At 32.8% G+C, this 21,097-nt stretch overlaps 3 protein-coding genes across 3 annotated transcripts; 1 reads left to right on the top strand and 2 right to left on the bottom strand.

Annotated features, from left to right (window-relative positions):
• Positions 1–2,945: 2,945 nt before the first annotated feature.
• LOC108335274 (probable histone H2B.1) lies at positions 2,946–3,671 on the bottom strand. The gene has a single exon (XM_017571256.2). The coding sequence runs from the start codon at positions 3,568–3,570 to the stop codon at positions 3,133–3,135; it is 438 nt and encodes a 145-aa protein (XP_017426745.1). The 5' UTR covers positions 3,571–3,671; the 3' UTR covers positions 2,946–3,132.
• Positions 3,672–9,279: 5,608 nt separating this feature from the next.
• Positions 9,280–20,792, bottom strand: LOC108337828 (glycine-rich RNA-binding protein 4, mitochondrial-like). Its single transcript, XM_017574430.2, has 6 exons — positions 20,586–20,792; positions 15,772–16,084; positions 15,571–15,639; positions 15,370–15,476; positions 15,176–15,218; positions 9,280–9,358 (listed from the first exon to the last, which is right to left on the bottom strand). Exons 2-6 carry the CDS (start codon positions 15,872–15,874, stop codon positions 9,333–9,335), a joined length of 348 nt encoding a protein of 115 aa, XP_017429919.2. The 5' UTR covers positions 15,875–16,084; positions 20,586–20,792; the 3' UTR covers positions 9,280–9,332.
• On the top strand, positions 11,960–12,683 carry LOC108333140 (probable histone H2B.1). The gene has a single exon (XM_017568489.2). It carries the CDS (start codon positions 12,046–12,048, stop codon positions 12,487–12,489), a length of 444 nt encoding a protein of 147 aa, XP_017423978.1. The 5' UTR covers positions 11,960–12,045; the 3' UTR covers positions 12,490–12,683.
• Positions 20,793–21,097: the final 305 nt, after the last annotated feature.

Below are 21,097 nucleotides of genomic sequence, written 5' to 3'. Positions count from 1 at the left end.
GTTCCTAAAAAAAATTAGTTGATAAACGTTACACTAGGTTAAAGGGAGTTAATGCACTTGTTAAAACAAATTAATGCCAAGAGGATGCGGACTCGTGTTTCGTAATCTATATTTCATACCCAACGAAAATGAATAATAGGCAATAGAAGCCCAAACTGGGTCAGGTGTAAAAGTTTTTACTAAAGTCCATTCGCTTTCCCCTAATAAATAGAGCAAGCAAAATACAGTGTTCCATCACCAAGCCCCGAATAACCATAGATGTTTAGCAAGAAACATGGCCAATTCCTTCAGTTTAAATGCATTGCCTCTGCATGATATTTCTCCAGATCATCTGCATGTAATTTTTCGTCACGTCTTCCTCCACCATAACCTCTTCCTTGACCTCCATCCTTTTGAATGCCTGGCCCTCTTCCTCCTGGCTTTCTAAATGCCCCCACTTCTTCCTTATCCACTGAGTCAGATCAATAGCACATATGTATATTGGGCAAAGTAAATAGGGATGACCAAAACTTTAAAACCTTCAAGGATTTGTCTGAATTAAAAATTATTTCACACTAATTAAATTGAATTATTTATTTTTTTACTAAACTATACTTCATTGAAATTTATTTTCTGTTTAGACATGACTTTGCAACAGGCCGAAATAAGTTACAGGTCGAGATAGATTGGGTTGGATCGAAAGTCAAGACGCGTCAACCTAACCCAAGTTCGAGATAGGATAGACCAATGGTTAAGATGAGTCAGGCTAAACCCAAGATCAAAAAAGGTTGAGCAGGATCAAAGGTCGAGATCTAGGCCAAAATTCAAGATGAGTCAAAGGTTGAGACAAATCATGTCAGGCTAAAGGTTGATGGGCCAGATTTAGCAAAATTTTGAGATGGATTTGACTCGAAATTCGATGAATTTCAGTCGGGACGTCAATGGTTGAAACACGATTGAGTCAGTCCATACTAAAATTCAACCTAGTCGGCCCCGATCGAAAATCATACTAACTCGGCCTGAACGACCACAGTCAAAAATCGATCGAGACTGTCACAATCAAAACTCGATCGAGTTGGTCCCAACTGAAATTCGACTGAATTCGACCAAGTTAGCTCTTGCCGAAAATCAGTCGAAATTGGTCAGGGTGGCCACAGCCGAAACTTAGTCGAGTAAGTCTCTAAAATTCGGCCTACTCAGCCCTGGTCAAAAATTAACCAAATTCTGCCATGACGACTACAATTGAAACTTGATTGATTTGGACCTGGGCTAAATTTGACTTAATTTGACCGAGTTGTCCCTCGCTGATAATCGATCGTGTCTATCTCGACCAATACTTAGTCTAGTTCGTCCCGACCAAATTCAAGCAAGGTAAAATCGATCAAATTTGATTAAGTCAGATCCGACCAAAATTTGTTTGAGTCAACAAGAGTTAAAGTGAATTGCAACTTTAAAGACACTCAAACAAATAAAAAGTATAAAGTGAAGTATATTTAAGTTAATAAGTAGTTAACTCAATTATACCTTTAAATATTCAATTTTTTAAAACTTATAAAATAGTATAATTGAGTTTTTAATATAAACAATTCAATATTTTTGGAACAATATAGTATATTTAATTGATAATTTAGTATAGCTTAGTTAATTTTGTCGTAACACCTTGAAAACGCTTTATTTTGCAATAATGTACAACAATAACATGATAATTCTCTGCAAATGAAAGAAATGCATTTTACAAAAAATAATCATCGAACAAAGTACATTACACTCTATAAACTATTCTAAAAAATGGGATTGGTTAGGAATTTACAATAACAAATTTGTAATAACAAAACATATTAAAACAAATAAGAAATTATAACAATCATCGTACCCATCAGCTTATATGGAAATGACATTCATCTTCATTTCTTACCAATCTTTTAAAGTTCTCTTTTAATTCCAATTATATCTAATAGTAAACAATTACACATTTAATAGTATATATTATCAATTACATTTAACGTAAACTTAATGTTAAAGATAATAGTTATACTTGTCAACTAAATAGTTAGTATCTAACCGAAGAACATTGATGGTAGAAAAAGGAATGTATTTATGTTTAGTTTTGTGAATTAAGTTACATCCAATTGAAACAGCTTTCGTTTCAAATTGAAAGGTTTTTTATTAATGTGATTAGTTGTTTTATAAGAACCACCTTTACATAAAACATTGAATGATTGAATGGAATAAATCTTATCCTCACTGGTTTTACATTGGAGAGCAAAAACTACAAATGTAATATTAATCGGTCAAAATTTTCAGATAAAAAAGAAATACTTTTTAGAGAGGAAGAGACGACAAAGGCAGAGACGAATGAAAAAAAAAACACAAATCTAATGTTAAATGTCAGAAGAAGAACTATAAATCTTGCATTAAAAGATCGATTTGAAAGCAAAACCGAAAACCTTTTAGAAAAAAACACAGGAAAATCAAAGCATTATGTTGTGCATGCGAAAGAAAAGCCTACATCTCTTTTGTAGACACATGACAAACAAATTATTCTAGATTTTTTTTGTCACCTTACTTTTGAAGTATATCCCTTCATAACAGAAACATACTTCTCTTTTTGAAGTATCTCCTCACTTAATACCACTTATTAGAAGTATATGAACTAAAATGTTAAACTCTATATATGTATAAAATTGATCTATCATGTATAAGAAAAATGTGTAAAATTAATCTATAATGTAGAAAGACTTCCAGTCTTAGATTGTGCCCTATAAAAGAAAATATTATATCCTGTAATATTTAAATATTGCTTAATTTCTTTTAGACACTACATATATTGAAATTAAAAATAATTTGGATAGATAAAATTAGTTTATAAAAATAAAATGAAGTTCATAAACAACTATTTCATCATAAAACTCTTCCCAACCAAGTTAGAAGAAACTGCAGAGCATGTAGAAAGGAGTTGATTTTGAAACACTTCTTCTACAGGATCAATTTAATCATTTCAATAGATAAAAGATATGCACAATCCAGTTTCTTCAATGCAAATTAAATCCTAGAATCTAATTATTCAAAACTAGGAACAGAACTTCAGATCCACTAGATACAACTAACAAGCATAGAGGACCAAGAGCACAGATCAGGAATCAGATAATTTGTTTAAGAACTGGTGAACTTTGTAACAGCCTTTGTACCCTCAGAGACAGCATGTTTGGCCAATTCTCCTGGTAGCACAAGCCTGACAGCAGTCTGGATTTCCCTTGATGTAATGGTGGGTTTCTTGTTGTAGCGGGCAAGTCTAGAAGATTCTTGGGCAAGCTTCTCGAAAATGTCATTGATGAAACTGTTCATGATGCCCATAGCCTTACTGGAAATACCAATGTCAGGGTGAACCTGCTTCAAAACCTTGAAGATGTAGATCTTGTATGTCTCCACACTCTTCTTGTGTCTCTTCTTCTTATCACCAGCTCCTCCTTCCTTCGGAAGCTTCTTCCCTGCCTTGGGCTTCTTCTCAGCCGGAGCCTTGTCTGCTACTGTGGACTTCTTCTCCTCCGCCGGCTTCTTCTCCGCTGGCTTCTTATCTGCCTTTGGTGCCATATCTAGGACAGAACTTTGAGCTCAGAAGTAAATTAGGGTTTAGATTTGGGATTTCAGAAGCTTAGTGTGAGAGCAGATGAAGTTGAGAATATCAGAGTTTAAGAGAAATGTAAATATAAGGGAAAGTTTTGTCTTCTTATTGGGTAATGGGGTTCTTCGCGGATCGATGAGCTGGCGTTTTTATGAAAGTGTTGATCAACGGCTGAGATGTTGGTTTCCCTTTTTAGTTTCCTTTGGTGCCTAAACATATTCTTGTCCCACTGTTTTCTTTTATGATTGAGTTGAAAGCAAAGTTTTACAATGGAAACTTATGTTGTCCTTTTAAGTTTCATCTATGAAAATACATTTTCTTTTAAGAAAAAAAAAACATTTCTTTTAAGAAAATCCACTCCTATCTAATAAAAATATAGAATAAAATTTAGAACCATGAATTGTTTCCGTTATTAAATTATTTTTGTTTCAAAATATATATTATCTAATTTATCATCCTCCCATCTTTCAAATATTATATTTTTATGATGACAATGGTTTTACAAACACTATTAGAAAAACGACTCTTAACATTAGTCATTATTTACATTTTATATGTTGTTTAATACTGGTTAGTATCATAACTAGTATTTATATCTCTTATGACAAGTCAAAATTCGATAAATTGTTCATTATTGCATTAGGAAATCCTACATCAATTATGAAGTGAACTAATATAGAATAATCTCCTTTAAACTATTACTGATGTAATAAGTGAGTTTATTTAGAGTTGTTTCTATGTATATTTCCTTACTTGTAAATGAATATATATATATATATATATATATATATATAATTAACCTTATTATATGTATATTGTCAACAACAAAAAAATAATATTGATTCAAAACAATAAATACAAAAAAAAATACCATTGATTCTGTTGTATACATATAACGAATTGAGAATCGATTCTAATAATAGGAAATCTCTACAATGAGGGTAATTGTATGTGAAAAAGAACAAGGGTAATTTGAACATTACACACTTGGTAATTTGAACAATGGGTCATTTTGCAAATGAGCACCCTTATTTTGTTGAATATCACCTGACCCCAAGAAAATACCATAATCAAATTCGTCTTCTTCTATAATACATACCTTGAAATAATGAAAGCAGTAGTGATAGGATTAATTTTATTTTAGAACTCGCTACTAGGTAAACTCCATTGGATTGATATACGAAATGGTAAAATAATTCGCGTTGAAATCATCATAAATTGACTTGTAGGAAATTAAAGTCAGTTTTTACAAAATTTTATCTTGAGTATTTTTTTACATTTATAACATATTTATATAATATTTTGTCATATTGATGTATTAATGAGATAATCTTTTCTGAAAACTTGTGAGCAAAATGAAAATTTAAATAGATGAACAAATTTAGAAAAACTTTTAAATACGTATGGAAAAAAATAGAAGATAATATAACAAGTATTACGAGAGTTATACTTTTTAGATGTTGACTATGGAATTAGAAATTAATATTTTTTCCAAAATTAAAATAATTTAATATTATCTTTTAAAATCAAAATAAGAAATTCCTAACAGTTAATTTGAAAAAGAAAACTAATTAACTCTATCATTGTTAATATAAAATAATGAGGGGAGAGTATAAAAATCATATAATATATTATTTTACTTGGAAATAAAAATTGTTAAGGGCATAACAATTTTACGGTGGAAACAATTCAAGAATAAGTAATATTGAAAGAAAATGAATTATTTGATTTGTTATGTATTATTTTATTAGATAGGAATGAATTTTCTTACAACAAATAATACAGATTAAAAAGATAAATTTGATATGCTATTGTTTGTTTTCTGAAATGGACGTGTTTCGTTTCCTTTCCTTTGTAAAATTGTCCTGGTTTTCTCAATCATGTGAGGTACTAGCCCGCAAGAATATATAACTTTAGGCGCCAAAGGAAAACAAATGCGAAAAGAACATCTTTACCGTTGATCAACATATTCTTCAAAATGCCAGCTCATCAATCCACGCTAAAGTTCAGTAACCAATAAGAAGGTCAAAACCTTTTCCTATATTCACCATCCTAGTACGCTCTGGTCAGTCACAATTTCAACTACTTTGTCAGGTTTTTTTATCAAAAGCAAATCTGACATTAAAAATGACAGACAAATTTTGAAACAATAGATAAATTGATATACGTGTTCGTGAATTACGTGATAAAATATGTGTGTAGATATTTGATATATATAAATATTTATTACTTATCGATAATTAGACTCTGAGTGAATTTGAAGGAGTAGGAGTGAATGAATTTCAATTGTTTTCTTAAGGTGATTGAAAGTAATATTGTAAGTAAAGTTGATGAAAGTTCGTATAGGATTTCACTGAGATAAAAAAAATGTTTTGATAGATAAAAAATAAAGATTACTAAATTGTTCTTCATAGTAATAATATAAAATATATTTAAGAGCAATATATTATTGTTATTATTATTTATTTTATTAATAATATTATTACTTTTATTATATATATATTATAAAATAAATATTTAATTAGTTTAAATTAAATTTAAAGAAAAAAGAAAAAAATGTTAATGAACCACAACACAACTTTAAAAAAAAAAATGCACCATGCAGATACGTAAAATATGCACCAAAGAATTTGTTCACCAAACCATGGAATCTGTTGCCCCAACCCATAAAACCAGCAGTTGCATACACCTGCAATATGAAATGATATATTGACATTTTTGTAAAAGTGCTTGACATCCATAGATTTCATTCGCAAATCTTTTCTCGATAACTACCTATCCTGCAAATCATCGTTCGTGAATCATCAAATACGAACATATAATCACCTACAATTCATTTTTTTATAATAGTAAATACGTGGAAACGAACACCCTTTATTGAATATTTTAATATTTATTTATAAATAGATCAAATGTAATATCATATAATATGTAATTACATATATCCATTGTTTATAAAAAATTAAAATAAAAAAAGTTATATTTTATTAAATTTAATTTAATTAAAATTATATTTTATCAAGTTAAATTTAATTAAAATTAAAATTAATTTAAATTTTATACTTAATTTAAATTTAATTTAATTTATATTGTATTTTATTTTAATTTTTGTAATTTTGTTTATATTTTATTTTAAAAAATTATAAATATATATATATATATATATATATTTTAAATATTCGCAAGTATCAACGAATATCCACGAAATTTAAAATATTTGTGGATATTTTTAAATGAGTATCTAACGAATAATAGATGAATTTTTTTGTTGTGAATCGAATAGCAGGAAGACAATATCCGTGTCCGACCGACCCGTTGTCATTTCTAGAGTGGGTCGACTTTAAATTGAGAAGTCGTACACCCACGCACGACTTTCCTATACAAATTGTCAAAATTGAAAGTCACTAGGGTTAACAACTTCAACTTGGAAGTTGTCAGAGGGTGCACAACTTCCATTTAAAAGCTTCCAAGGGGTGCATGACTTCCAATTGAGTTGATTGGTTAATTAATCACATCATGCTCCACCAAGTTAACCATATGTCATACCAAGTTAACCTCAAGCTCCATCGAGTTAACCACATGACTCAGCTCCCCACACGCTTCAATAAGTAAACATATAAAATATTACTTTAGTTATTCGATTTTAACCATAACACCTACCCTTATATACAATGAATTTCTAACATTGAGAGTGTTTATTAATAGTCTAACTGTTTTAAGATAGTCTTATAAAACTCCAACTATACAAAGAAGCTAATTCTATTGTCTATAAATCAGTCCCTTCATCGCCCAACACCGTTCCACTGAAATATCATCCTCTACTCACACCAATAAGGTGATAATTGAAAAATAAAAATACAAGCAAACATACAAACAAACAGAAAGGTAAGCTTAAAAAAACATGCAATTTAGATTTATAATATAACAATTAAACTTCCAAATCAAACAAAATATAAACATACACGTAGACTCTAGACTTGATCATCCTTGATGTTGGACTCTCACGTGTTTTGCACTTATAATGGTGAAACAACTTGCTCATCCAAGCTACCACACAAGGTTAGTTCGTCTATCACATACAATCAATGAATTAGACCATAGACTAGGACATCTTGCTACTCCTCACCACATAACCTATTATCTCTACTTGAGATTAGACGGTTATTGGAGTGTCACGATATCCCCCAAAACATAATTCATACATCAATACATACACTAGTGAATGCCACCATAGAATCTCACGAAGAGACCCATGGAATTACGCCACACATGGATACCATACCAATAACAATATCTCATCCTCACTTCTATATCATACTTGAAATAACATCACTAGTATCACCATATTTATAAACTATAACATATATAATGTCACACAAATATATATTAAATTTCTATAAATCATTACAAACCAATCAAAACTAGAAAACAAAGAAAAATTAGTAGAAACCTTAAAACAGATGTCCAAACTAGAACTAGTGCCCATTAAGCAGGTCACACCTAACGAATTAAGAGAAAAGAGGTCTAGATCTGGAGTAGAGAAATGGTGCTTAGCACCACTCGATACCGCTTAGTGCCAAGCAAACAAAGAGCTCACTTATTTTCTTCACCTAATTTTTCCATTATTATTTTTTACTATTTCTTTCATTCACTTTCTTCATTTAATTTATGCATCCATTTTTTATATTAATTATTTGACTTATTTTCTAGACTAACTTTTTCTAATTATATTTTATTTTACCTAATTTCTTCACCCACTCTTTTTAATTAGATATTTCATAAATCCCTAAAAATAAAAATGTCAAATGAAAAAAGTAAGTTAAAACTATGTTATTATTTATTCTCCATCATGAGTGGAGATACATATAAGCAAGTCTAGTCCTTGTCAGGTTAACTTCCCTAAAATCCAAATCCTTTTCTAAAAAATCATTTTCAATGAAGAATTTTAAAAGAACTAAGTACCCCAGATTTCTCACATGAGAATACGGAGGAGTAAGGTCAATCATTGTTAGGCTTTATAAAAAATAAAAAATATTTTTGTTTCTCTTTTCTCTAGTTATTTTTGAAAAGAAATGACATTTCGAAAACTACATTAACTTTATACATTTAATTAAAGGTACTACTTCTTGATTTCTCCCATGATAATACATATGAACAAAGTCAATCCTTGTCAGGCTTCATAAAAAATAGAAAATATTTTTGTTTCTTTAATGTTATCTTACACTGTTATTTTTGAAAAGAAATGACATTTTGAAAACCACATCAACTTTATATATCAAATTTTAAAAACCCTCTGGACAGACGTTGTAGAATGTTAATACCTTTCATATACGTAACTGACTCTTGGACTCAAAATCTTGATTTGGAGACCATGCCTTAACATTTTATGGGTTTTCCATAGTTTTCTAGAATAAACTATGGTGACGACTCCCAAACTCTAATTTATAAATTCTTTTATTTCATTTAAAATAGTGTCTTCATCTTCGTCGCGATCCCGGTTGCGGCACGATTCAACAAGTTTTCTACAACAAGAATTCATAGTACTAAATCACCAATTTTAATATGGCATACCATCCATTGTCATGGAATTCAAAACAGATCTCACTAATTATTTCATGCAATTACCACATATATAGTCATGTTATCAAGCTACTAAAATTGTATAAACAAGGTATTTGGCTTCCCTTACCGGTTAGAAGTTCAAACAACCCCAAGGAACTCAAAACATTCCTCACATATCAAAAACTTTATATGCTCCTACAATTCACAAAATCATGACCAAGGTGCGTTGTTAGAACCACTGATAAAAAAAATAATCTAATGGAAGATGTAGATGATACATGTTACAAAGCTAAGGTCACATGCATCATAAAACATGGAAGACAGAGGAAAAAAAGCATACATTAACTTACTCTTTTACAATAATTGATTGGATATGAATGAAGACCTTGTTGCATTGATCACTTAGACACATTTTGATCTTCAAACAGATGATCCAACAGTTAGAACTCTAAGAAAGAGGGTAGAAGATCCTCGAAAAACAAGTTTTATAGAGAGGTTATGTGTTTTAAGTAATGATACTGATTAACAGAAATTCTATTTATATTTTAGCCTTTTAGTATTAAAATAATAGAGTATCGTCATTTAAACATGTTATGAATTGTATTTCTCTAATTTTTACGCTCTCACATTCTCCTTAACAATAAAAATTTTCAACATCGAAAGTTAGACTTATGAGATAACAAACATGGGTGTAACATCCTCATATCCCTCTCTAACTCCCACGTAGAGTCACTTGTTCTTTTATATAAGACATCCTTTATTGAACTAATGGTCTTTTCTTTAAATTCTTTCGTTTAACAATCCACTATTCCAACAGGCTCCACCTCCATTAAAAGGTCTTTTCTCACTTGCACATCTGTTAAAATGAATGACTATCTAATTCTATAACCCTAATATATACTTTTGTAATTTCTCCATTTAATTTAAACACAAAACACATGAATTAAGGACAAGAAAATGTTCTAATAAGTGTGAAAAGTAAGTAATGATCACACTTATAAGCTAGCCTGTAACCTACATCACATACTTGGAATTGATTCTTTCTGTTTTGGAATCGATTACTTCGTTTTGATAAAAAAGTGTTGGGTTAAATATGTTTTTAGTCCCTCAAGTATAAAGCATTTTTGGGGTTCATCCCTCCTCCCTAAAGAAACAATTTTTAGTCCTCCAAAAGCAACGACGTTAAATTCTATCTAAGGTGGCTAACGGTGTGTCACGTTGTACACTTAGAAACTCTCACTCTCTCCACAACCACCACCACCTCCTCTTCTTTTTATTCTCTGTCACCAACTATCAAGCCACGTTTAACTTCCTCGGCCGGTCCCTCTTTGCCGCCAACCCGCCCTCACCAAACTGGGTCGCGACGACCTACAAATAATGCAGAAATGGGTTCTCTTCCAGCTGAGCCCAGTCCTCTCCCTGGGTTTCCCCCAGTTTATGGAAGAATCCCCAATTTATGCAGGTGTGAGAAAGATAATTATCGTGGTCTTGTTCTGTTGTTCTTGGTTTTCCTACAGGTTATTTGAACTCGTGGTGTAGATGGGAGAAGTTTGACGAACGAATTAGGGTTTTGCACGTATCGCGATTCTGATTTGGGGCTTTCGAATGGAAAAAACGAATTGGGACTAGGTACTGCGACGCTGAAGGGCGCGTGAAGAATGGCTAAATCGCACTTGTGATTTCCTCTATTTACCGGGTTCAGAAGCGCGCAGGAGAAGACACCATTTGTTGATGGATGCGTCAGGTAGTCCATAGCATTCGCGCGAGGGTTTCACAATTTCTGCATTTTGTGAACATTTTATGTGTTTCAGGTTGATGAAGGAAGACGAACATGGCATCGACGATATGATTGGGTTGCCTACTCATTCTCTGAGATGGCCATGGAAGATGTGTGAATCGCGACTTGGTTGCGCGAAAGCGGTGTGCTCGTGGTGGATGGTGCGTTGAAGGTGGCGGCGTGACAGTGACAGTAGCTAGGTTTCACTCATGAGGGAAGATGGTGATGTCGTGACAAGGCTACTGATGTGACACTCTTTCATTGTTTGTGGAGAGTGAGAGTTTTTGTAGAAAGTAACACACCAATAGCCACCTCAGACAAAATTTAACGTCATTGCTTTTCTTACCATTTTGACTTTTGTTTGAGGTCATAAGTGGTTTACACTTTCATACCCTTAAATCCGAACACATCTACGAAAAGTGAAAAATAACACAATCTCATAAATTATCATCTTTCCTTCTTTCGAAATTCATAAAAAAAAACAAATGCAAGTAAAATCCCAAATCAATATGCGCATGTACTCTTATGTAGTATCTTCACCTCGAGTTTACACATTGTACATTTATACCATACTAAAAAAATTATATTCATTTAAAATATAATTTTTTAAAAGAATTAAATAAAAAAATTATTAATTTTTGTTAAGTTTTAAATAAGAATAAAAAAATTTAATTATGTTTGTATAATTTTTTATTTATTTTATTAGATAAGATTGAATTTTCTTAAAACAAATAATATTAGGTAGAACAATGTAAAAGGGAGAACTTTCATATGCACTCCAGGTTGATTTTCTGATACTGAAGTTAAAAAAATTGTGTTCCTTTCATTTGTAAAAGGTAATACCCGCCTAAGAATAAATTTAGGCGCCCAAGGAAAACTAAGAAGCCAAAAGAACATCTCAACCGTTCATCAACAGACAATCTAAACGCCAACTCATCTATCCGCGCCAAGGCCCTATAGCCAATCAGAACTCCAAAACATTTCCCTATATATACAATCGTCCAAGGCTTTCTTCATTCACATCTTCAATAGCTTTTCCATTAAGCTTTCTGAATCTCAATTCAAAACCCTAATTCTCTTCAGGTCTCCAACTTCTGCTCTAGATATGGCACCAAAGGCAGAAAAGAAGCCAGCGGAGAAGAAGCCTGCAGAGGAGAAGAAGTCCACCGTAGGAGACAAGACTCCAGCGGAGAAGAAGCCGAAGGCAGGAAAGAAGCTTCCGAAGGAGGGAGGAGCTGGCGGTGATAAGAAGAAGAAGAGAAGCAAGAAGAGTGTGGAGACATACAAGATCTACATCTTCAAGGTTTTGAAGCAGGTTCACCCTGACATTGGTATCTCCAGCAAGGCTATGGGCATCATGAACAGTTTCATCAACGACATATTTGAGAAGCTTGCGCAGGAATCTTCTAGACTTGCCCGCTACAACAAGAAGCCCACCATCACTTCAAGGGAAATCCAGACTGCTGTCAGACTTGTATTGCCTGGAGAATTGGCCAAACATGCCGTCTCTGAGGGTACCAAGGCCGTTACCAAGTTCACTAGTTCCTAAACAAGTTATTTTATGTCTGACCTGTGTTCTTGGTCCCTTATGCTTATTAGTTGTATTTATTGGATCTAATGTTTTAATCCTCGATTTCAACCAGTAGGGTTTTAGTTTTAGTTTAAACTGAAAAAATGTGATTGTGCACAGCCTCTATGTATTAAAATGATTAAATTGATGCAATAGAAGTGTTTGATACCAAATCATGTATTCATGTTCTACTTTCCTTTGTTCATAAGTTGTATAATTGGATTACAAATAGTTGTTTTTACTTGAGGATTGGACCTAATTGTTTAGTGTGTACTGAATTTTAAATATAAATAATTATTTCTGAAGATGGCTAAATTGGGATGTATTAAGTTTTGAGGTTATTCATCAGCTGATTTTATTTCCTTCGCATTTGGTAGCTTAAAATCCTGAAAATAATTATCTCTGTTTATAGAGACTGATGAACACATCTACTAACACAATCCAAAAGTGGCGTAAGTTTTTTATATTTTGAACTAATTCTTCATTTCATAGCTCATCCACTTTCTTTTATCTTGGATGCAGAATCTTTTTAACTCATCCACTTTCGTTTATCCTGGATGAGAATCTTTAAGGATAAAAATGTGAACATCGAAATATCTTGTTTATAGGTATGAACAGGTTAAAAACCATGTTTTTAGGTAGGAATTTTTGTTCAAATTACTATTTTTTATTGATTTTTCTGCTAAAGGATCTGCTAAGTTTTCGTTATTGACCGATCATGGCTTAAATTATATTGAAGTCTAGTAAACAGTTGATGTTGTATAGGTTAATTCTATATTTGATGTTGGATTAATATTTTCGTTCAATGAATGTTCAAATTTGTTCAACTTCAAATGCTGAATGCATCAATTCATATCTTAATTTCTTGACTTATAAGAGTTGATTGTGTTATAATTTTTGTATTGTATGAGTTTACAGTAATAGCCTTTCATTAATTGATCAGACTGTAGGGATTAGAGCATCTTTTCTATTATCATTCTCTGATATATATATTTACAAAATAAAAACTCTATACAGAGACTGATAGCCACATATATATTAACACAACCTAAAAGTGACATAGGTTTTTTATAATTCAGAATATTTTCACTAATTCTTCATTTTATAAATCATTTACTGTGTTTATGTTGTATGCAGAACCCTTAGGGATAAAAATATTAGCATCTAAATATCTTCTTCCTATAAAGTTAGAAACAGGATTGAACTTTTCCAGAACTATGCATACAAGAATGTTAGATTGAAAATGAAGTGTTATCAAACATCTGCATTATAATTTATAATTCAAAAGATTTGGTCTATTAGTGCTGCTTGTTAGTCACTTATTATTCCATTTCCTGGATACATCTACAAAAAGATTTTGTATGTACACACTTTTCTTGCTTCTCTTCTTGTCTCTATGAAAAGTGATTCATACATCAATTTAAACAATCCATAAAACCTAAACAAGAACTCAAAAACCTTTAATTAATTCTTAAATTTATCAAATGACTCCCACCTTGTTTTATGTTGGATGTAGAAGCATTATGGATTAAATTTGTCATCTAATATATTTGACCTAACAATTTCATAACCTAGTCTAAGAATTCAATCTTTAGACACATGATTTGTCATCAAGGCACATGCTAGTTTGAATTGAAGTGTTCTCAGAGCTAAAAGCCAAGACACATGTTGGTTTGAATGTGAAGTGTTATCAAATATCTGCATTAGAATTTGTAATTCAAGGAGTTTCAGTCTATGAGTTCTACAGGTTTGTCACTCACTGACAACAGGAGAATGATCATTCCTTTTTCCAGAATCTGCCAATTCGTGTAATGGTCAAAATACATTGAAAAACTTTTAAGTAACCAATTATAATGCTTATTAGATGAATAGCTAAACACATTTTAAGTGCATGTGAAAATAGACTGGGAAACTAAATGTAAGTTTCCAACTGTAACTGTCAGTGCACATTACTTATCATTTGGCCATCAGTAACATTTTATGGCAAAAAAATAAAGACAAATCAAACCGGAAAAGCACTGAGATGCAAGTTATATGGTCTCAATGATTTTATATTAATATTGTTGCCTGCTAGTTTCCAAAACAACACCCTTACATCCACCACAAAATAAGCTTAACTTGGGCGTATAAAACCTCTGTCCTAAGGAACTTAGCCATGATGTCAAAGTCCTCAGAGTATACAGTGTTTTCAAATAATAATGGGACAACAGAACTAAAGAATCTTAAAACAAGAATAACCCAGAAATTCACAAAGAAAGCCACAACGGGTGGTATAATCTCTCTGCAAAACTCGTATTTAACCCAACTATTTATAATAATAAACAATCTCTAAAAGTTGTCCAGAGGATTAAGTGAGATTAAGACTAAATGATTGAGCCGAACCATTTTTTTAACAACCACAAAAAAAAAAATTAATTAATAAAAATTAATGTTCTGAAATATGACAAAAATATATACAACAATTTGAAGTGAAGGAGCACGAGAACATCTATTCAAATCATTCAAATTATGAAAACAAAACGAGACAATCTAAAATTCCCTTAAATAATAAACCTACATTGAATGACTAAACTTAAAAGCTAAGAATATAAATAGACTTCAAGTATAAAAGTGAGAAAGTTAATATGATGCAACCATGAATAGTTTGTCGGACTTATTCCCTAACCTTCGTGTGCATAAGTAACCCGAATGCGTCTGTCATCCAGTATCTGTCAGAATAAGGAGCAAGGTTCATACATAACAATGTTGGTGACAGAGAAGCAAACTTCTTTAGCTAATAAGTCTGCATATTTTCAAAGATTGTGATATAAAAGAGTGAATTCATCTCAAACAAATAGGAGAAATGAAAAAAATAAAAACCTGGCCATTCATTTCTTTGCGAGCTGTAGCAGCTACAGTTTCAGAAACAAACCGCACAAATCCATAACCTCTTGATTTCGAGGTCACATGATCACATATTACTCTAACTGCAAAAGTACAAATAGAAGAATTTAGGGCAATTTCAACATAGTTGTATGACCAAATTGGAACCAAAATGTGAAAGAAGATCTTAGATTTAACCTTCAATGATTTCACCATGTTTCTCAAAGGCATATCTCAGAATCGATTCATTGGTATCCCAGGAAAGTCCTTCCTTCCAAAACAAAACCAAAAGGCTCCCAGTTAAAATGGACATTTGAACTGAACTATAAGAACTCTAAAATGAGCAATTAACATTTGGTTTTAAAAAATAAAGTAAGGATGAAAGAAGTTGGAGAAAACCTGCGACAAACAAGTTGGCTGATGAATGACGACGCACACACAGAAATCTAGATAAAGGGAAAAGAAGAGAGTTGCCTTTCCTTAATGCACTGGTTAATTGCATAACTGTGAACTTTCAATTGATATCTTAAACACATTAAAGTGTTTTTGGCGGACTTGGAAAGAAACAACAAGCTACATTCACATACAGTTCTTCTAAGCCATTCTGTTCCTTACGAATAAGTGAAAAGGAGGACTGTGAATTCGCTTCTTAGGCTTAAAAGTAGTTTATAGGTCCTGCGTATTACTTCTAATTTGAGCTGCAAGTATATTCCTGAAGGTAAAACACACTCAATTAATATTCACACCGAGAAAATTAGCAATTACACATGGTTCCACTATTTACTAGACTTGAATATAACTAAACAATCCAAGTAGACGAATTGATCAATAACAAAAACATAGCAAATCCTTTAACAGAAAAATGAATAAAAAGTAGTAATTTGGATGAGTATTCCTACTTATCAAACATCTTTTTTAACCTGTTCATAGCATTCTGGTGTGTTTTGTATTGCATGGAATAACGTCTGGATGGCAGCAAACACATTGATATAAACTGTCATGCCAATTGTCATATCTGTTGCAACTGAAATGGCTTAACAAATTTTTTTGGAAAAGAATAAAAATATTGTAAAAGAAGTTGTCATCATAATTTATCGAGAAATTATGAAAACTTTGTAATTTGTGATTTACGTAGAGATATGACATGTAAATCAAGATTTATCGCATAAAAAGTATGAACATAGAGTTAGTGCTATTAAAATTTTGATAGGAACCAATTTTGAACATAGTTCACTAAGAACTCGACTCACTCGGGTTGGTAAGCATGGTTAACTCACTTAGGTTGATGAGCAGGGTTGACTCACTCGTGTTGGTGAGCGGGGTTGACTCACCCGGATTGGTGAGCAGGGTTGAATCACCCAAGTACCTAATTCTTTTAGTAAATATTTTTTGTTGGATTAGTTATTTTACAAAAGATTGAAAAAGAGACTAGTGTAAAATTATTTTAGTATGAAATAAGTAGTGCCGTCAAAATGAGTTGAAACCCGTGAGCCAATCCGGCTCACCACGGGTTTGAGCCGGGTTGGGTTGGAAAAAAATGCAAAATTTTTTATGCGAGTCAATTTTGACCCGGCTCACTAAGAACCCGGCTCACACGGGTTGAACCCGTGGTGGGTCGGGTTGGCTCACCAACCCACCTATTTTTTTAATTAAATTAAATTAATTATTCAAATCCTATTTTTTTTATTGAAATCAAATTAATTAAATTAATTATTCAAAATGCACAACCTTTACTTAGAAATAGAGCATTTCGCGTTGTTGTCTTTCCAAAAGTTCCCCTTCGCAAATAAAACCCTAAGATTATAGATTTGATAATATTATAGATGGAGATAAAGAAGAAGATGTTTCAAGAGAACATAATACTATGGATTTATCCATTCAGGACTCCAATTTAATAGATGGATAATATTATAGATTGGATAATTCGGGAATATATCATTTGTTTTATCTTGTTTTTAGACCTATCTACAAGCATGACAATTTTATCTTGTGCTATATATTTTTGTTTAACGTCTATATGTAGTTTCTTGTATGTCTCACTAAATTAAATTGACAAAATTTTACGCTTGATAGCTTAGAATATATATAACAATATATTTTTTTTGTTTCATTTTATTTTATATCAATTGTTTCAATTATTACTGTTTCAATTTGATCGATCAAAGTAACATGTTATCTGAGAAGAAGAAGGTGAAAAAAAAGTTAATTAAGTGAGCCAATGGGCCAACCCGTTTAACCCACCAACCCGTGGTGGGTCGGGTCGGGTTCGGATTTTTTTGGCTCGCTAATAAATGAGCCGGGTTGGGTTGACTCACTAAGTGGTCAACCCGTGGTGGGTCGGGCCGGGTTACCCGTTTTGACAGCACTAGAAATAAGTAAACAATATGAAAAATCTACAAATCTATATTTAATAGCCTATTTTTTTTATATAGAAATAAATTTGAATCGATATGAAACTATTAAAAATTTTGTTAGAGTTTTGGTGATATCTATGAATAAAATCTTATATTAGATTCATCAGAAATCTAATTTAAACCTTTTCTCACTTATTTAAATTTAAATTAAAAAAAATGTTATTCTTTTATAAAAAAAGAAACTTATAACTAAGTGAATTAACTTGTTTAATTTATTAAGGCTTAATACCTCTTTTGGTCCCTCGAAAAGGAGGGAATGTTCAAGTGCGTTAAAAAGTTAAATGTGGTCCCAACTTGTGAAAAAAGTGTGCAATTAAATCCTTTTTGGTCACAATGTTAATTTTTTAACGGTGCAACTGACAACATGGACTGAACAGTACTACGTGTCTATTTTATATGTGTGGTTTTCTGAGGTTAAATGACGTGTAAAATTTAAATTAAAAAAAATATTTTGAGGGGTAGGGGCTGTTTGCTCTGTATTGAAGAAGATGTTGATAGAAGACTGGCGATGAAGGATTTACTTGCAGGTTTGAAGAATTCGCGATGGGTGACTTTCATCATACCCATTTAGGTTCAACTTCACGCCCCATCCTACCCATCCTACACAATGCATCAAGTTCATTCTCAACCCCTTTCAATACCAATAGATACCCAACATCAAGATACCAACTTGTGATCTTCATCTAATCTCAAGATTTTCTTTCATCTGCACAAAAAAAACGGATCAAAGCACAAACAAATCCCTCAAATTCAGTACATTCAACCCAAGAATACATCCCCAGTCTCCCAATTTCCACTTAGTCGACAAACTCTAAACTAGCCATCCCAACCCCCATCCACATCCTGTCTCCACCGCAACCGTGAAGCTCCCACCGTCGCCAGCACACTGTTGTAAGTTGCGTGACCGCGACCCCAAACCCTTGCGCCATGACCGTGATTGCGACCCCAAACCCAAACCCCAAACCACCACCAAGCTTACCGTCGCCGGAGACATGGTGTCTCCAGCCTACTTCTTGTTCTTCTCGGGAGGCCAAACGACCAACACCTTAACTCGCAGCTGGTCACCTTGCCACCTCCTGAAGGCCTCCCTTCTCTTGCTCATTCTCACGGAGGAAACCCTAAAAGGGGTTTGGGCTTGGCCCATCTTCAACGCAAGCAAGCAGCTCTATTCTCTGTCAAAATATTTTTTTTTTAAATTTAAATTTTACCCTCACTTCCACGTAATGACATAAACTAGACACGTAATTATGTTTGGTCCACACTGTCAGCTGTACCGTTAAAAATTAACGTTGTGACCAAAAAGAATTTAATTGCACACTTTTTTCACATGTTGAAACCATATTTAACTTTTTAAAAAACTTAAGACGCACTTGAACATTTTTCACCTTTCGAGGGGCCTAAAGAAGTATTAAGCCATTTATTAACTTATCAGATTCAAAACTTTTTGACTTTACTAATAAATGAATCGAATAATATTGATTCACTAAATAGGAACCCTGATATCAACACGTAACCCATTCTCATCAAGCTTAAACCATAAGTAAATGGAGAGGAGGGTGAACATTAAAAAAAGGGTTAAAAAAGAGGGTTAAAAAGAAGAAGAAATAATATGTCTAACCATATTATTATTTTAACTTTTATTATTATTATTATTATTATTATTATTAATTATTTGTATTATTTAATTTTTATTCTGAATAAATTTTTTTTAAAATAACAGGAGCTTCTTCCTTCTTGCTACCACAAACCCTAGAACTTCCTCACTGCACTGTCTGCGCCGCGCCACCTAGATCGCTGCCACACCGCCGCCGGCGACCGCCTCCTGCACCGGACCACTCAACGATCAAACTCGTTGGCTGCAGTGTTGCCGATAACAGTTTCCTGTACCGCGTAGCTCAACCACCGCGTTCTATCCTGTTCAGGTCGAGCACCACCGCACCACTTCAGCTTCGTTCATGACTACCGTCATCGGCGTTGATGAAACCATTCATAGGAAGCACTGCTCAACTGTCGCGCTCTGTTCTGTTCGGGTCGATCACAACCGTTCTGTTCGGTTCGCGGTCATCGTGATCTGTTCTCTCGCGCGACGTTTCTCTTCTATTTTCTTCCTGAAATTCTGGACATAGGGTTGTAAAAGCTTCCCATCAACGGTGACGTACCCAACAGTGTCGAATTGCAAGAGGGCAGAAATTTTGATCGAATCAGCTTCCCCAGTTGCGAAATCGGTCTCGAACTCCTCGCATTTGACGACGCTGGATTCAATCTCTCGAGTAATCTCAATAGTAGCCTCTATCTTTTCGTTTACCTGATCCTGCGTTTTTTCCAGAGATGAAATGTGAGCGAGAATCCCTCCAGTATATCCCCTGTTTTCTCTTCTCTCTGTGTTATGCATTGCAACCAACGAATCAGTGCTACCTCCATTTTATTTCTTCGTCGCTGCCATGATTGGCGATGCAGAGAAGGCGAACGCGATGACGAAGATCAACGTTGGTGAAGCCAAACACACACGAAGATCAAGAATCACATAAAGTGACGTTCACACACTCTTAAGAATCTGTTTAATTCTTTGATTTTTGTTTAAGTTATGTCATTGAACTCTGATAATGGGCTTATCTCTCTGTAATTCTTATGTTTTTGCTATGGGTTTCTGATGAATCAACAGGAAGGAGCAAGAGACAAAAATCATCGCGATATTGCACCACATTTGCAAGAAAACAGAGAATTATGACAGATGAAATGATAAACACGCAGTATTTAAACAATATCATTCAAGATGAACAGTATTCAATAAAACAATACCTTTGTCGCTGAAAGCTGATGTAATCCTAACCTTCTCCCCCTTTTTTTCTTCTTTCTCTTTTCTTTCCTGAATTCTCCAAAAACCAATTAGGTCCCTCCCCTCTTTCCAATTTCTGTCAACTCTCTCTAGCTTTCCAAAACCAAAACTTTCCTTTTTTTTCTCTCCCTATTTAAATTCAGTTCCATTCGAAACCCGTTTTTTTTTAAATCCCCTTACACTATAGAATGACATAATGAAATTTCAAAATCAAATAAACGCTGAAATACTCAACCAAATTTCAAAATGTTATACACAAATTTCAAAATGTTATACACACGTACAGAATCGTATACACAAACACAACTTAATTACTTAGGCCTGTTAATTTGAGGAGAGTATTTAGGAGATTTTAAAATAAATTTTTTATTGTTTATTTGAGTGAATTTGAATATGAATTAGAATGAATTTGAAAATAAAATTTGTAAATATTAATGTAGTATTTGATTTATGTTACATATAAAAAAATTGTTTA

Source organism: Vigna angularis, chromosome 1 (assembly GCF_016808095.1).
Source record: "Vigna angularis cultivar LongXiaoDou No.4 chromosome 1, ASM1680809v1, whole genome shotgun sequence".
Taxonomy (NCBI): Eukaryota; Viridiplantae; Streptophyta; class Magnoliopsida; order Fabales; family Fabaceae; genus Vigna; species Vigna angularis.
This window is presented reverse-complemented; position numbering and strand designations above follow the sequence as displayed.

What these genes read in the sequence shown, in the direction of transcription:
- LOC108337828 (XM_017574430.2), bottom strand. Translation starts at nt 15,874, where the DNA reads ATGCAATTAACCAGTGCATTAAGGAAAGGCAACTCTCTTCTTTTCCCT. An exon ending in AGCCAACTTGTTTGTCGCAG is followed by an intron (nt 15,640 to 15,771) that starts GTTTTCTCCAAC and finishes TTTGGAAGGAAG; the next exon opens with GACTTTCCTGGGATACCAAT. An exon ending in GCAAAGAAATGAATGGCCAG is followed by an intron (nt 15,219 to 15,369) that starts GTTTTTATTTTT and finishes TTATTCTGACAG; the next exon opens with ATACTGGATGACAGACGCAT.
- LOC108333140 (XM_017568489.2), top strand. Translation starts at nt 12,046, where the DNA reads ATGGCACCAAAGGCAGAAAAGAAGCCAGCGGAGAAGAAGCCTGCAGAG.
- LOC108335274 (XM_017571256.2), bottom strand. Translation starts at nt 3,570, where the DNA reads ATGGCACCAAAGGCAGATAAGAAGCCAGCGGAGAAGAAGCCGGCGGAG.